General features: G+C 38.1%; 1 protein-coding gene across 3 annotated transcripts in view; it reads left to right on the top strand.

Moving 5' to 3' along the window:
* The window catches only part of ZSWIM6 (zinc finger SWIM-type containing 6), a 196421-nt gene that overhangs the window by 8859 nt on the left and 172121 nt on the right, over window positions 1–15441 (top strand). The window contains exon 1 of one of the 3 annotated variants that reach the window (XM_042987468.1): window positions 5810–14024. The exons of the other annotated variants lie outside the window; for them this stretch is intronic. Within the exon in view, the coding sequence (XP_042843402.1) occupies window positions 13951–14024 (74 nt within the window). The 5' untranslated portion in view covers window positions 5810–13950. Of the gene's footprint in view, window positions 1–5809; window positions 14025–15441 lie in introns of those variants that run through there. 3 annotated transcript variants of the gene reach the window in all.

The following is a 15441-nucleotide window of genomic DNA, read 5'->3' on the forward strand; positions in this document are numbered from 1 at the left end:
TCAGAATCCCCTACCCTCATGCCAGTAAATAGTATATAAACAGTCCCTAGATGTATGGGATCTTTCATGTAATTGATGTGGTCTCAGAACTTTAGTAACCTCTCTAATTCCTAAAGACCTCTTGTTTGGGTGGCTTTTCTTTATCGAAGGAAGCATGATTTACGGTGAGCTTTTTAATATTACTGCAACAACATTTACTAACTAATAATCGTAGTTAACACTTTCATACCCTTAACCTTGTGCCAGATACGGCTCCAAGCACTTTATATTTCTTAACAGTCCTATGAGGTAGGTACTTTTATCATTTTCATTTTACAGATGAGGAAACTGAAGTATTGGAAAAAAATGAAAGTGACTTTGCCCATTTACACAGACTGGTACATTACTGAGCCAGACACAGCCTCTCTGGGTGGTACTCTTACCCTCTAAGTAATACTGCCCACGAGGGGCGCCTGGGTGGCTCAGTTAGTTGGGCCAGTTAGTTGGTCTGACTTAGGCTCAGGTCATGATCTTATGGTTGGTGGGTTCGAGCCCTGTCTCCAGCTCTGTGCTGACAGCTCAGAGACTGGAGCCTGCTTCGGATTCTGTGTCTCCCTCCCTTTCTGCCCCTCCCCACTCACACTCTGTCTCTCTCTCAAAAATAAGTAAACATTAAAAAAAAATTAAAAAATTTTTAATGCCCATGATGCATCATCATTAACTATTCTAGAGGGTTCATCTTTAGATCTATTATAGTCTTTTCTACTTTATTGAGTGATTTTCATGGTGGCCAGAATTTTAAATTATCACAACTGTGATTTTTTTTTAAGGTTTATTTTATTTTGAGACAGAGAAAGTGAGTGCGAGTGGGGGAGAGGCAGATTGAGGGTGGGAGAGAGAGAATCTGGAACAGGCATTGTACCATTAGTGCAGAACCCGATGTGGAGTTTGAATGCATGAATCATGAAATTATGACAGCCAAAAATCAAGAGCTGGATGCTCAACTGACTGAGTCACCCAGGCTCCCACAACTCTATGATTTTTGAAAAAAAATATTTATTTTTGAGAGAGAGAGCACCATTGGTGGAGGGGCAAAGAGAGAGAGGAGGACAGAGGATTCAAAGTGGGCTTTGTGCTGTGCTGACAGCAGTGAGCCCAGTGCAGGTCTCTGACTCATGAACGAACGGAACCATGAGAGCGGGACCTGAGCCGAAGTCGGACCCCTCACCATCTGAGCCACCCAGGTGCCCACAGCTATGAATTTTAACATGTATTTTAGAATTTGACTTGAAAAACTGCATTTCACAAATTCCTTTTATGAATGAATTTCAGCTTTGGAAGATGGTTGTGTGGGGTGATTTTGATCATCTTCCATTGGGCATTTTTTAACTTTTTTTAAAAGTTTGTTTATTTTGAGAGAGGGAGAGAGAGCATGCGTGCAACATGAGTGGGGGACCCCGGGGGTGGGGTGGGGGGAGACAGAGAGAGAGAGAGAGAGAGAGAGAGAGAGAGAGAGAGAGAACCCCCAAGCAGGCTCTGTGGCCAGTGTGGGGATCAGTCCCACAAACTGTGAGATCATGACCTGAGCTGAAATCAAGAGTTGGTGGCTGAACCGACTGAGCCACCCAGGCACCCCCCATTTTTAACTTTTGAAAGAGGAATTAACTTGTAGGTTAGATCTAAATGTGGTATATATGAGGCAAAGGTAATCTTTCAAGGTAAATTTTAGAAATTCTGTATTTATCTCATTTTAAGGCCCCTTTTAAATGTTTTGATTAAAAATCATTATTTCTTGTGGCTGGTAAAAAGATTTCATATTCTTTGAGAGGCAGAGAGTTCATTGGAAAGATGTTAATTTGAAGGATGCAGTAGGACCTGTCAGTACATTTAAACTGGTACTAACTGAATAAAGTGATCAGATAAATTGGAAGCTCATTTAGTGAATTAATGTGCTTAAATTCAGGTGACTCACTGCCTGGTCCTGCCTTATTTACCAGTCTCCCTGTTTACTTAATGCATTTTTTATTGTTAATTGGTGTCAGATCTCTAATGATGGAAGATATTATACTGAAAATAAGCATAAGAAGGTAGCATGTAGAGTGAGTCCACAAAAGCAAGATTTAAATTCTCTTAATTAGATCAGTACAATTTAGAATGCTATATGTGCCACATTGTACCTGTTAAATATTTGCTAACAGTGACCAGCATTTTTATAAATGAAATATTGATGTTTTATAATTTCAGTGTATGGGCAGAGCCTGGAGCCTCTTCTCGTGTTGTGTTAATCTTTCTTGGTGACGGCCTGCCGAAGTTATACTCAACCTTTGCTCCTGCTATAGCTTGATATTAACCAATTTCCACAGACAAGATGGTCATGGTTTTCATAAATATTTGTCATAATATAAGCCCCTAAAATTCAAATACCAGAAATTTGTAATCTTATTGGTGTATGTGAAGGAGCATCTTTTTTTATACACTTGCATTCTTTCTTTAGGACTTTGTTTTCTTAGCACTTCTTGACACTTCTGATTTTGTACTCTTCACACTGTCTTTTAGGCCACCCCTTCCCTGCCAGTCACCTATGTGTTTTTTTTCTTCTACTTTCTCTAGACCATGGTAAACCTGAGGACTGAAATAAATGACCAGTGGCTGATTTGTGATGATGGTAGAATCAAGTGAGAGAAACCTGAGAGTAGGAGGTGGCGGAGCCTCTGAACCTTCTTCAGCGCTTCACTGTCTTCCTCCCTTTCTCCCCTTCCCACACTTCCTTCTTGTCTTTCCTCCTTTCTTGAGTGTGGGAGATGGAGTGGTGGGAGTGAGGAGTAGGAGGGAGTGGTAGGAAAAAAGGCAAGAAATCTGGGAGAGGTAGAAAATACCAGCTGAGAGCTTATTCTGTTCCCTTCCTTCTCTGCTTTTAGTTGTCTCCTCCCCTTAAACCTCCCTTGATTTAGGGAAATAAAGCTGAGGTCACAAGGATCTATGTGTTCCAGCTGCTGCTTGGCTGCTATTTTTAGCCTGGCCCTGCATCAGGCTGGCACCGGGCCATGATGGCACAGGGCCAGCACGTTGTGGGACTGCTGGCAAATGTCAAAAACCTAACTTTTCGGTTATCAAACTGAAATTTCAGATATATTCTCCACGATGATACTCTACTTATCTCTACTTTTTTGAAATGGGACATATATGTTTATTTTTAGAAAAGATTGAGTTTTGACAGTGGTCATCATACTACTATAACTATTTTAGACAGGAGGAAGATTTAAGAATTGCACTATCGGGTCATTGTTATATCCTGCTCAGTAATTTTGGTTTTGTGGTGGCACCAAGAAGTGTGAAATTTGCCCGACCTATTTAATATGTCTTGGGAATCTTTTTTTTTAAATTTTTTTTTAAACATTTATTTATTTTTGAGACAGAGAGAGACGGAGCATGAACGGGGAAGAGTCAGAGAGAGAGGGAGACACAATCTGAAACAGGCTCCAGGCTCTGAGCTGTCAGCACAGAGCCCGATGCGGGGCTCGAACTCATGGACTGCGAGATCATTACCTGAGCTGAAGTCGGCCATTTAACCGACTGAGCCACCCAGGTGCCCCTGGGGCATCTTTTAAAATTGCCATTGCTGTTGAAGTGGTAGAGTCCGAATTGGTTTATATAATTATAGGTGTCATCAGGCATTTTTAAAAAACATATGTACTGTTTTTTTCTATAGCTGTCAGTGTTCTCTTTGCTAATTCGGTTGTGTGTGTTTAGGTTTGGTTAATACTGTAGAAATATGTTTCACAAACAAAAAACTTACTGTTTATTTTCATGGGGAGCAGCTAGGTTTCTGGAATATCAGTGTCTTTGTATAGATTTACCCAGTATCATGTGGATTTTCTTTGCAAACTGAGTTTTAAATTTTGGATGCACATGTGGATTTCAGTACTTACCTGGTTATTAGTTGCACTCAAAATGAAAAGTAAGTTGTATTTTTTCTTGAATGCCGTTTTGGAAAAAAGTAAAAAAAAATGTTGGAGTGTGAATCTTTATCTTTGGAAGGGACTTTGGTAAGAACTGTTTATATTCTTTCCACAGTGGTACGTAGAAGAGCTTGAGGTTATTCTAGGTATGATTTTCCATTTACCATGGACTACAGTGAATATGAGTAGAACCAGAGATGATGGTTATTCAACCTTATTCAAAGAGTAGTAATGCTGTAATATACTTAGGTCTTTTGAATGGCAGGATAACATTTAGTGCATTGATCTGATGTCCTTCTTAAAGTAGCACAGAATTTTTGGCCAAAATAACTAGAAATAGAGTCTGATTGATTTTTTTTTTCTTCACTTTATCTTTAAGGCAGTTATTGGATGAATTCTGCTGAATTCATTTTTGTGAAATAAGGAAGTTTAGGTGAGGGATTTAGTGAAAGGTGAATTTGTGATCTAATAGCTTAGAGAAGGCAGATGTTTTAGAGTTTATTTACATTTTTACATCTTCAAGTTCTTACTTTGTGGATAAGAGCAAATTGGGCAGCTTGCTGTTGCTGATATAAGAATAATTTACTTTTTTACTTGGTGAAAACAAAAATTTCATTAGGAAATATAATCAGAATGTCTTGGGGATAGATTATCAAGTACATTGAATTCTTTAAAAAAATTTTTTTTTAATGTTTGTTTATTTTTGAGAGAGAGAGAGAGAGAGAGAGCGAGCACGACCAGGGGAGGAGCAGAGAGAGAGAGAGAGGGAGACACAGAATCTGAAACAGGCTCCAGGCTCTGAGCTGTCAGCACAGAGCCCGACGTGGGGCTCAAACTCAAAACCGTGAGATCATGACCTGAGCCGAAGCTATAGACCAACTGAGCCACCCAGGCATCTCACAAGTACATTGAGTTCTAATGCAGTGTAGTAGTTGTACCATTTGGTTTCTTTCTGCAGTTAGTGGTTATAGTAGGTATTTCAAAGGTGTCTTAGAAAAAGACTATTGATCCATAAACATTATGTATGTCTCTGTAGGAGTATGTGCGTGCGTGTGTGTGTGTGTGTGTGTGTGTGTGTGTAGATAATAGATAATCTAGATCGATTATATATCTATCTATATACAGTAATATGATGTGTAGAACATTGTAATTTACTGGATGATAGTGTGTAAGTGACTAAGTTATGGATCCTTAATGTAATTTATATTTTATTGAGGTGAGTCATGTAAATGATGTCTGCACCAGGTCAGCTAACAAGCTTGATTAAAACCAAAGCCCAGAAGGTAGTTTGACTAGTGCTGTTTAGACTCCTTCGAGCAAAGTGCTCAAATGACGTTCCTTATTGGAACTTTGCTGGGGCAGTTTCTTTGCAGTTTTCATGAATCTCTATTAGCAACTTACTAAAAAAGCATTTTGTCTAGGCTGTTTCATAAATAGGAAATTCCAAAGTACTGAACAGTATTGCATTTTTGCTTCCAATAAGGATGATTGCAGTGGGAAAAAGTTTAAAAAACTCTTATTTTAACGGTTTATGGCAAAATACTTCTATTTTAAAATGGATAGATTTAAAAAAAAATTTGTTTTAATACTAATTTGTTTCATTTATGATTTTGCAAGTTTTTTTTCCTAGTTTATAAGTTTAGATGTGTTAGAAAAAAATTGGTGATACAAGAGCCAGTGATTATGAGTTTATTAAAACTTCAGTGTATATATTAAGCCTGAATTTGTCTTAGTAGCTCATAGTTTAGCTTGGTTTTTGGTTTTTGGTAAATCCTGAGACTTCTGAGTTCTTGTGCTCCTCTGTGAAATTTGTTTTTTGACATATAAAGGTATGGTTTGTATTTTTTTAAACGGGGTGTGTGTGTGTGTGTGTGTGTGTGTGTGTGTGTGTGTGTGTGTGTGTATGTGTTTGTGTGTTGGGGTCTTAGGAAGGAATGGTGGTAGTGGTGAGCCAAGCTGTGGTGGCTTAAAGTCAGAAAAGCACAACAATTTCAAGTAGCCATGTTCAAATATACAATATTTATTTCAAGAATTTATATTTCTTTGGGTTGCACATTTATGTTGTCATATAAAAACTTATTTTTTACTTAACTTTCCCTCTCCCCTAGTTCTTCCTGTTAAAAATACTAACAATTCAGAAGGTAATCTATGAAAGTTCAGTGTATATTGGTAGTCTGTATTATGATAGTTTTATGGATGTATTTTGTATTGCATCTTTAAAAGGCTAGTTTAAAGAAATTTACTTCCTTGAGTTGCTCTTTCCCTCTTTGATCCTTAACAATTGTGGATCAACTATTTTTCTCTTTTTAGTTTTGCCTTTTTAATCATTTAGAATAGAGCTTTGATTCTCTTTCAAGAAGCCTTATTTAACAAATCTAGAAAATTCTATTGTGTCTTGATTCTTAAGAAGCCTTACATAAGAAATCTAGAACTGTCTTGCTGTTTTTTAAAAAGATATAGTAAATGGGGTACATTTAAATAATCTGGTTTTCTTCCACTGAGAGTAGGTTGACCTTCTGAAAATCTACAAGAGGTTGTTGTGGGGCCTGACACTGGCCTGATTCATGACCTTTTCCAAGCTTGAGAACACAACTGTGGAACTCATCCTTAATGTAAATATTGGAGGAAATGAGAGATGACTTATGAGAAATCAGAAAATCTAATCCTTTGTAGGATTGCAGATTTCTGTGTCTTTGATAGAGGGAGCAACAGTTGGCTATCGAATGACTGAAAATATGAAGTGCCAACAAACAAATGTAAAAATATTCTGCCGTGCACAGTTACAGAGTCATTTTGAGTTGCCCATTGTTTATTTTTAGTCTTTTTCTTTGGGACGAGAATCCCAGAGTATTTAAATACAAAGTCCCTTTTTGGTGTGAAAGATGTATCTGCTAGATGGAAAAAAAAAGGTACTAGGAAATTTAAATTCAGGAGAGCCAACTAGTAATAGTGCTCATGCAGTGTACTTAGTAGACATTGAAATGTTGCTTGAATGAAATAAGCTTAGATTTTATGCCAGTCTTTGTGATTGCCTCTATGAAATTCTCTTAGGTGAAAAAAAAAACCAAAACAATCAAACTCCATTACCCAACGTGACCCCAGTGCACCTCTTTTTGCCTATGAGTCCTGTCCCCATGCTTTAATAAAATCACCTTTTTGCACCAAAACAAAACAAAACAAAACAAAACAAAACAAACAAAAAAAACCCCTCCAAGTTCTAATTTCTGTTTGCTTTTCTGAATCTGAATTGCTGTAACTTAATCTCTTAAGAGGCATTTTGAATAGGAATATTACCACAAGATAGATAGTTTAATTTTTAGGACTGGGCTTATTATTATCAGCTTATTTCTACAGAGAGAAATAACCTCACAGATGTAAGGTTTCTTTCTTCAGTTTTCTTATTTGAGGGGACTTTTTCTTTAAGCTTGTTAACTTGTTAATAACATTGGCCAAAAAGCTGTTCTAAAAGCAGTTTATTTGATGATTCCAGTCCTAAACAAAATAATTTGAGCATTCCTGTATAGAGCAGTACTTTTGAGTTACCCAAGAAAATAACTTTCAATTACAAATGCCTTTGAGGGATTAAGAGATTGCTTTTTCCTTTTATTTGCTATTTCATTTTTTAAAGAAACTGGCAAAAATAAATTTAATTAGTTTTTTTTTTTTTTTTACTTTTTTTCCAGATAACTTGCAAAACACATGTGACTTCAGAACATCCCACAAAGTCTGACATATTGTGAAAATACATTGGCTAATTGATAGGAATGGTTTATTAATAAACTGGTCTACAAAATGCTGATGACTTTCTCTTGAGGTAGAATTTGCTTCAGACTCAGTTTTGCCTAAAATGGGATAACCAAGCAGTTTTCTGAATAATAATTTGCTAATGAACATGTACTCCAAATGCTTGGCTCACGAGAGGGGGATGGGTTGTCCAGATATTGGGTGACCATGTGTTTCCATTTGTCCAGTCCACTGAATCTTAGTTTATGCCTCATTTCCTGGCATAATTATCAACAGTCCCCTCTTTCACTCTTGTAAGTGTTCCAGTTCAAATTATAAAATATACACTTACTGTAGTTGTATAAATACCTCGTTGTTCACAAAGGATGGAGCAATTAAGAAATCATTTTAAAATTATACTCTATGTGATTGCACATGCACATTCCAGTATGTGTAGAGGGAGAGGGAGAAAGGAAGGGAGGGAAGTTGTTTGAGGAGTTGTTTGGGACCAGAAGGAAACCTTTTTGCTATCCCTGGTCTTCTTAATCAATGACTCCACTCAGTCTCTTTCAGATAGGAAATATGTGATTTCTGTCTGGGTTTTTAGTCATCTCAAAAGGAAACAATTAAGAGATTTTCGAACTCTTGGTTTGATGTGTCTCGCCTTTACTGCCCCCCACTGTTTTTTTCAATTTAGAGATATGTTAATTTTCCTATCCTTATTTGATGTCATAGTATTTTAGCGTGTTTATATTAATGATACAGTTCTATTTGCACATTTTCTTACCTTAGATTGATGTTCAGAGGTACTCTCATTTTAGGTACAGGCAGTTGACCACTTCTGTGACTGTGTCATTTGCTTATCACATGACCATGAGCTTAGAGGGGATGCCTAACTCATCAGGAGACAAGAGTCCTCTGCTGGCTCTTGTCTTAACTACCTGTGTACCCTTAGGCAGATCACTTACTGGCTCTGGGCTTCCTTGAATCCTTACAAAATGTGAGTAATTATACCTCTGTCACCTCTATCGTGAGGCTCTTTAGAGACCCACATGGAAATGAATACATGAAAGTACTTGAATTCTGAATAGTTACACAGGAGGAAAATACATTGTTATGCAGTGTTCCCGTTTTACCTAATTTTCTCCATTATTTACCTAATTTCTCCAATTTACCTAATTTTCTCCATTATTATTTTCTTCTGGTTTTTTCTATTTCCCGAAAACCCTGCAATAATCATGTATTGATTTTGTAATCAGATAGGGGAAACATTGTTTCAAAAATTGCTTCATTAACCATTAAAACATGAAGTTTTGCTATCTGCAGATTAATCTCTATTAATATTTTATTATGATTGCAAATGTTGCTTGATCTAGTGCACCTAAACAGAATATATGTTGGTCAACAAAGTATGCCTTGACCTTGATGTCATACGCCTCTTTTGTTTTTGACCCGATTGATGAATTCTGTCTTTACATGGAACTCTAGAATAATTTCTTGGAAATGGGAAGAGGAATGTCTAATATCAATTCAGTGATATTCATGAGTAGAATGGACAGTTTATGGATTAGCCTAGTGACTTGGGGTTTAGTTTCAATGCTTCCCTGAATATTTACCATAGGCAAGTGGAGAATGGAAGAAGATACAAAGCATTCCATTTCAGATATGCTTCTGAATTTCTCAGGTCATATGACTATGTACTGAGATCTACCTTTCCTTCTTTTGGCAACTGGAATCAATAAAAAGAGTTGATTACCCTTTTTTTCCTGATTTAAACATTTACAAATCAAGTGTTGAGAAAAATAGTTTCAAGTGAAAATTTAAGAGCTTACTATGAACTGACATTTTGGGTGTTTTTTTTCCCCTCCTCAATTCTATTTTTAAGTATCTCATAAGTCTTGCCCTTGAAAGCTCTGCTGATGTGACCTATTTACCCCACTTTCTTTCTAGCTGTTCAGTGAACTTAATGGCCTTTCTGCACTTCTAATATGTTCCACAGAGATTTTTTATTTCAAAGAATATTCTTGCTTTCTTTGTGTATATGCACATGTGTAAGAGTGGACTTCATGTGTTTCTAAGAGTATTAGAATCAGCTTAAACTTTGGACAGGCAAGCATCAGCTCTTACAATCTGTATTGCAGCCAGAATGATGTTGCCCATTTGCTCCGTGTGTGGCCTCCCTTTGTGCAGAGGACTTAAGGTCGTTTGAGGGTGTGCAAGGCTTACCATAATCTGGCCTGTACTCTCATCTGCCTCTTGCACATTTTCTCCCTTGCCCTTCTATTGCCTCCAAGCTGCCCTGCTAGCTGCCTTTGCCCATGTTCTTTTTTCTGCTTGGAATGCTCTTTTTGCCTGGTTCGTGCCTTAATTGTCATCTTGGCTTAGAGAAATCTGGCAAAGGTTTCTCTGCTTTGTAACCATAATCACAATTTCCCGTGTGATTTTTTTTTTATTGTCTCCCCCATTAGATTGTATGTGTGTGTCTGTATGTATGTGTACGTACTTTTGTATCCATAGTTCTTAGACAACCCTTTGCACGTACTCCACTCTCAGAAGTTTGTTGAATAAATGGATGAAGGAAGTAATGTTTTACTTTGAAAATATTTTCCTAACTCTCCAGGAAGAGGCACTGCTTTAACGCAGTGGTTCCATCTACCTTCCATCCCACACCTATGCCACAAAGAATGTGTTAGTTTGAAAAACAGCCCAGTTGTGTGTTTGTGGCTGCTTTGGGCCACTCCCAGATTCCCCAGAGGTACATTTTCATGCGTCTCTGCTATTACAGGGACTTTTCTTAGAAAAGTTTGAGAAGCTCCTTTATCAGGGTCACTTGTGCTGGTATGTGGGTTCATATGACTGAGAAATTTACTTTGTCATGTAGCACCTGGGAAAATCCAAACGGCCAAAGGTTTTGAGTAGATGGTAGGGCATGCGGTTAGAGCAGGAGATTCTCTTGCCCACGTGTGGGTCACTTCTTGTTTCCTTTTTTTGTCAGTTCTCTTGAACGGGCAGTTGTGTTTCATCTTGATGGGCAGGGCACTGGCTCTGGAGAGAGCTCATGTGCAGGGTCACTGTGGGCCACATAGCAGGTCTGCATGCAGCATTTTTTTTTTTCTGTTTATTATTCTGTGCATTCTTGCTTGTGCTTGAACCTCTGTTTTTTCCAGTCTATTTTTTGGTCATGTTAATCTTGGAATCTTCATGTTAGTTCAACTCAAAAGGAATAGGCTGGAATGATGCATCGAAGACCTATCAATTGCATATCTACTGCATAAAGGTATTTTTGTCCCATTAAAGTGATCTTGGACAAACTTGAACTTTTTTCATCACCTTGTTTGGCATGGTGGAGGGGGTCAACTCTAATTTGAAACCTGTATTCGTTCACTCCTCTATGTAGTTGCAGCATCAGAACATCTACCGCTTTTTCGGTACTGGTTTTAGTGCTCTGCAGGCATGATCTCCAGCTGTCATAACAACTTTGAGAAGAAGGTATTCGCTTCATTCGTGACTGTGGAAACTGAGATATGAGATGCTAAGTCACATGTCCAGGAGCCCTCAGCCAGTCTGTGCCAGACCAGGACACTCAGGCCTCCTACTTCTCAAGTGGGGTCTTTTCACTGTACTACCTTCTTTTCATGTGTTGCTGCAGGCAGCTTGTCTTCCTGTAAGTGCACCAAAGAAGCCATTGAGAGACCTTCTTGGTCTGTGACACCATGCAAAATTGGCTCCCTGACCTTTGAACGATGGTCCATGATTTCTGGGGTCTGCTACATTTTATTTTTTAGGTTTTGATAGTAGTAATGGGTATATGACCCATAGTATCTAATTGCTTCTTGGAGCTGGTACTAAACTCCGTTGCATATGACTTTTTTCTTTGTGAGCTTTTTAAAAGAGAGTTTCATTCACAGCATTTGATGATATTAATAATTTGGCTTGAAACAGTTATGTTTTCTCTTTCTTCGGTTCCTTGGTTTTAGTGGGAGACCTGGGTGCAATGTATGTAGGGAGATACTTGAAAGAGAAGGAGGTATAACAGAAGCTGTGTGAGGCTGCTGTGGTGCAACCAGCACTGTTATGTGAAGGCAGCTCCGGGTGCTGGTGGGTTGTGTTAATAGCCCTACTGATGGAGAGATTTAGCAGTTTGCTGAAGTGCTGTGAACAGTCTTTTCTTACTAATAAATTCTAGTCTCACTCTTAGAGCAGGCATTAAAACTTCCTTTTCCTCTTTTGTTTGGAGGGAACTCTCCTCTGTTGCAGGCTAAGAAAGGCTAGATGTGTCCTTCCAGGCAACGTACAGGGTCTTTCCCTTTTCCCTATTCTCTCCTGTGTGTACCATGAGATTCTATAAAGGGGCATTTATAGAGGCCATTGAATCCACTAGTCTGAGATGCCAAGACCTTTATTTTTCACTTGGGAGTAGGCAGTGTAAAGGTGCACAACCTGACTGGCTAATGTAAGATAATAGTCAGGACTCTATCCTTCCTTAGAAGACCTGGGTTGTTAGAGTTGTCTTCTTGTGACCTCATTCCTGCAGCCACTGTACCTTCTCCTCAAAGTAGTGAACTCTGCATATGGCTTCAACTTTTATTCTATAGCTGGGCCTTTCTGCAGCAACTGCAGCTTACTATGTAGATGTGTCTCCAGTTAAAAGCTTAGTAAGTCTATATAACTTGTCATAATTTTAGCACTTTACCTTATTAAGGTATATGTTTTCATTATCTGATTTACAAAAGTACCATATAAAAACCTACCTATGCTATATAATTGCTGAAACACTGAGTAAGCTCTGCTTTTTATGACCAAGTTATGGGATGAGTAATTACTCTCTAGAGTGAATGGTTCAAAATGAAATAACTATATGCCTAAGGTGTGATGTGACACCAGATGTATTTAAGCCCCAAAGGTGTGTAATTATCTCACTACTCTTGCACATACACACAAGTACATTTATGCTTATGGTAAGTTTTATGTGCAAAAGAAAACTCACTTCTGAAAAGTGAAGGAACAGAACAGTCCGTTATTGAGAGGCTCAGAGGTTGTTTAGTGTTAGAAGTACTGTTTTAGTCCCTCCTGACAAAATCCTACCTCACTGGATTCTACAGGAAACCAGCATCAAATTGTGGATTTCAAGTGTTAAGGCTAATGTACAGATTTTCTCAAAGCACCATGTTTATAATTTATAGTCTGCTGCCGTGTACTCAGTGACTTGTTAAATATTCCATTGTTGGACTCTATTTTGATCATCAGGTGTGTTAATTAAAAGCATTAAAATGATGTACTCTGGTTTCTTACTGAAAATAAAAACTTACAGTCTCCTTAAATTTTTAATTTTGCATATAGGTTATCTGTCTAATCTCTTTCTATAGATCCTGAATAATTAAACATAGTACCTCAAGCTGATTTTTCCTCTCTAGTTTTAATTCAGTGTTAAAATGCTGTTTGAATCACATTAAAAATATATTTTATCACAATTCTACCAGTCCCATTGTGTTAACTGTGCTCCTATCTAATGGTATAAAGTGATCAGGTTACATCAGTTTCCGCCAGCAAATGACCAGACACTGTATTTTGGGGATTTGGTTGGTAGTTATGACTTAGCTCCCTGTTAAGCCTAGGAGATGAAAATTTCCTTAGCGTGGAGACCAGTGCAGGCCCATAGTGGCTGCTAGGTCTTCCCTTGGGCCAGAGAAAGGCGAATTGAGATGCTGCTGGCTTTGGGACTCACAAGTAAAATAGCAGTTGATGGTAGCTTACCTTACCTGTTTACAGTGTGATTCTCTTGGGAAGTTGTTTTTTTTTTTTTTTTTTTAAATACAGTATTTAAAAACTATTTCTGTTTCGCGGGAGGCAAATGTTTGCTTAGTTTTGAAACAACAATACAAAACATTTACAGCTTTAAATTCTTAAAAATGCAATTTACAGGTAACTTGTGAACAATAAAATTCATATGCTATGCTAACATCAGTATGTTGGGACACAACCACTGTATCAAGCATCAGTCTATTCAGTGAAGAGAAGTGAATTTCACTTTGTTTATATGTGTGCCCTCTGATGGGGTAGCTGCTAGCCACATGTGTGACTACATTTGGAATGCACGGAGGTGTGCTGAAAGTGTGTAAGGCAGGCACCAGATTTTGAAGGCAGCACAGTTAAAGGAAGCATGTGAAATATATTGTCAGTAATTTGTTGAAATGGTGATCTTTTGGATATTTGAGTTCAATAATGTATATTAATTTCATCTGTTTGTTTTTACCTTTTTTAGTGTGGCTACTAGAAAACTCAAAATTACATGTGCAGCTCACATTTTTCTTTTAGTGCTGGTTTCTGGACCCTGTGGTCTCATAAGAAGTTCTTTCTGCTTAGGTATACATTTTAGCTGTGATTTGGTTATATAATTTGATTATAACTTTTTGCCAACCATAAATTTGAGTACCTTGTAGTGATTCTTAAACCATGGTTCCAAGACACTGTTCTTAAATTGCTCTTTGTGGATTATTTAGGACTGTTTTTCAGTCTTAAGTTTCTAAGGTAGAAGAACCATCTGCCAATTGATTATTTTGTAGATTTGAAACTTCATTGGCTAAGTTATTTCCAATAATTTAAGAATCTAAATCCATTTTATCTTCTTAGAGGAGCTCAGTGGATTGGTTATGATATTTAAAATTGAGATTTTATTTCTAGGTAAGGTATACATTGAGAGCTAAAATTATATTTACTTTCAAAAATAGTTCCTTAGAAACTTACAGGCCTTGGGGTGCCTGGGTGGCTCAGTTGGTTAAGCATCCAACTTTGTCTCGGTCATGATACCGCGGTCCATGAGTGTGAGCCCCATGTGGGGCTCTGTGCTGACAGCTCAGAGTCTGGAGGCTTCAGATTGTGTGTGTGTGTCTCTCTCTGCTCCTCTCCCGTTCACTCTCTGTCTCTCTCAAAAATAAATAAACATAAAAATTATTAAAAAAACCTATTGGCTATAAAAAATTTATAAATAAGAAACCTGTTGGCTTTGTAATAATGTAAGGAAACTGCCTTAAAAGGTTTGATTTTGCATATGAAGACAGAAGGATGGGGTTTCCTTGCGTTTCAGAGTGTTTTTTGGATTTTATTGTCTACTGAAAAAAAAAAAAGGGAGGGGGGACAGACCAACATAAGATGGCCAGTTCTTTGTTTTGTAGTAGTTTTCATAGTGTGGTCCCTGGTTTAGTAGCATCAGCATCAACTGGAAATTTCTTGGAAATGCACATTCTTCTCTTTCACTCCAGATGCACAGACTGGGAAACGCTGGAGGTGGGGACCAGAATCTGGATTTTGATATGCCCTCCAGGTGATTTTTATACATCCAGAAGCACCGGCTAAACGTACTGGTTAGGGTCCAGCCAGGAAAAGTTTTTAAAAGTTTTCTAAATTTTTAAAATAGGAATTCAGTGCAGGAGATTGGTTACACAACCTCCTGCTTGTGATGGACGAGCTGAGAAGCAAGATAGGATGGTCAGGCAACCCAGAGATTAACAGCACCAAGAAGAGAATAGTATCACTGGTAGTTATGGGAGTTTAAGGAGCCAGGGCTGCTCTGAGATTGGAATCTCCTGGTAGGAGCTGGTAGGAGCTGGTAGGAGCTGGAGCCGTGGAAGAAATGCAGCTCTTGCTGGGAACACTGCCTGAAGTGGAGAAGTAAAAGGGAGAAATACCGTGGCTCCTCCCTTATTTCCACCTGTCAATTCTCCAGGAATGCTTCCCATAGACTGAACCCGGAGAAAAGCCAGGTGACCTGGGAGCCTGAGAA

This window comes from Panthera tigris, chromosome A1, assembly GCF_018350195.1.
Source record: "Panthera tigris isolate Pti1 chromosome A1, P.tigris_Pti1_mat1.1, whole genome shotgun sequence".
NCBI lineage: Eukaryota > Metazoa > Chordata > Mammalia > Carnivora > Felidae > Panthera > Panthera tigris.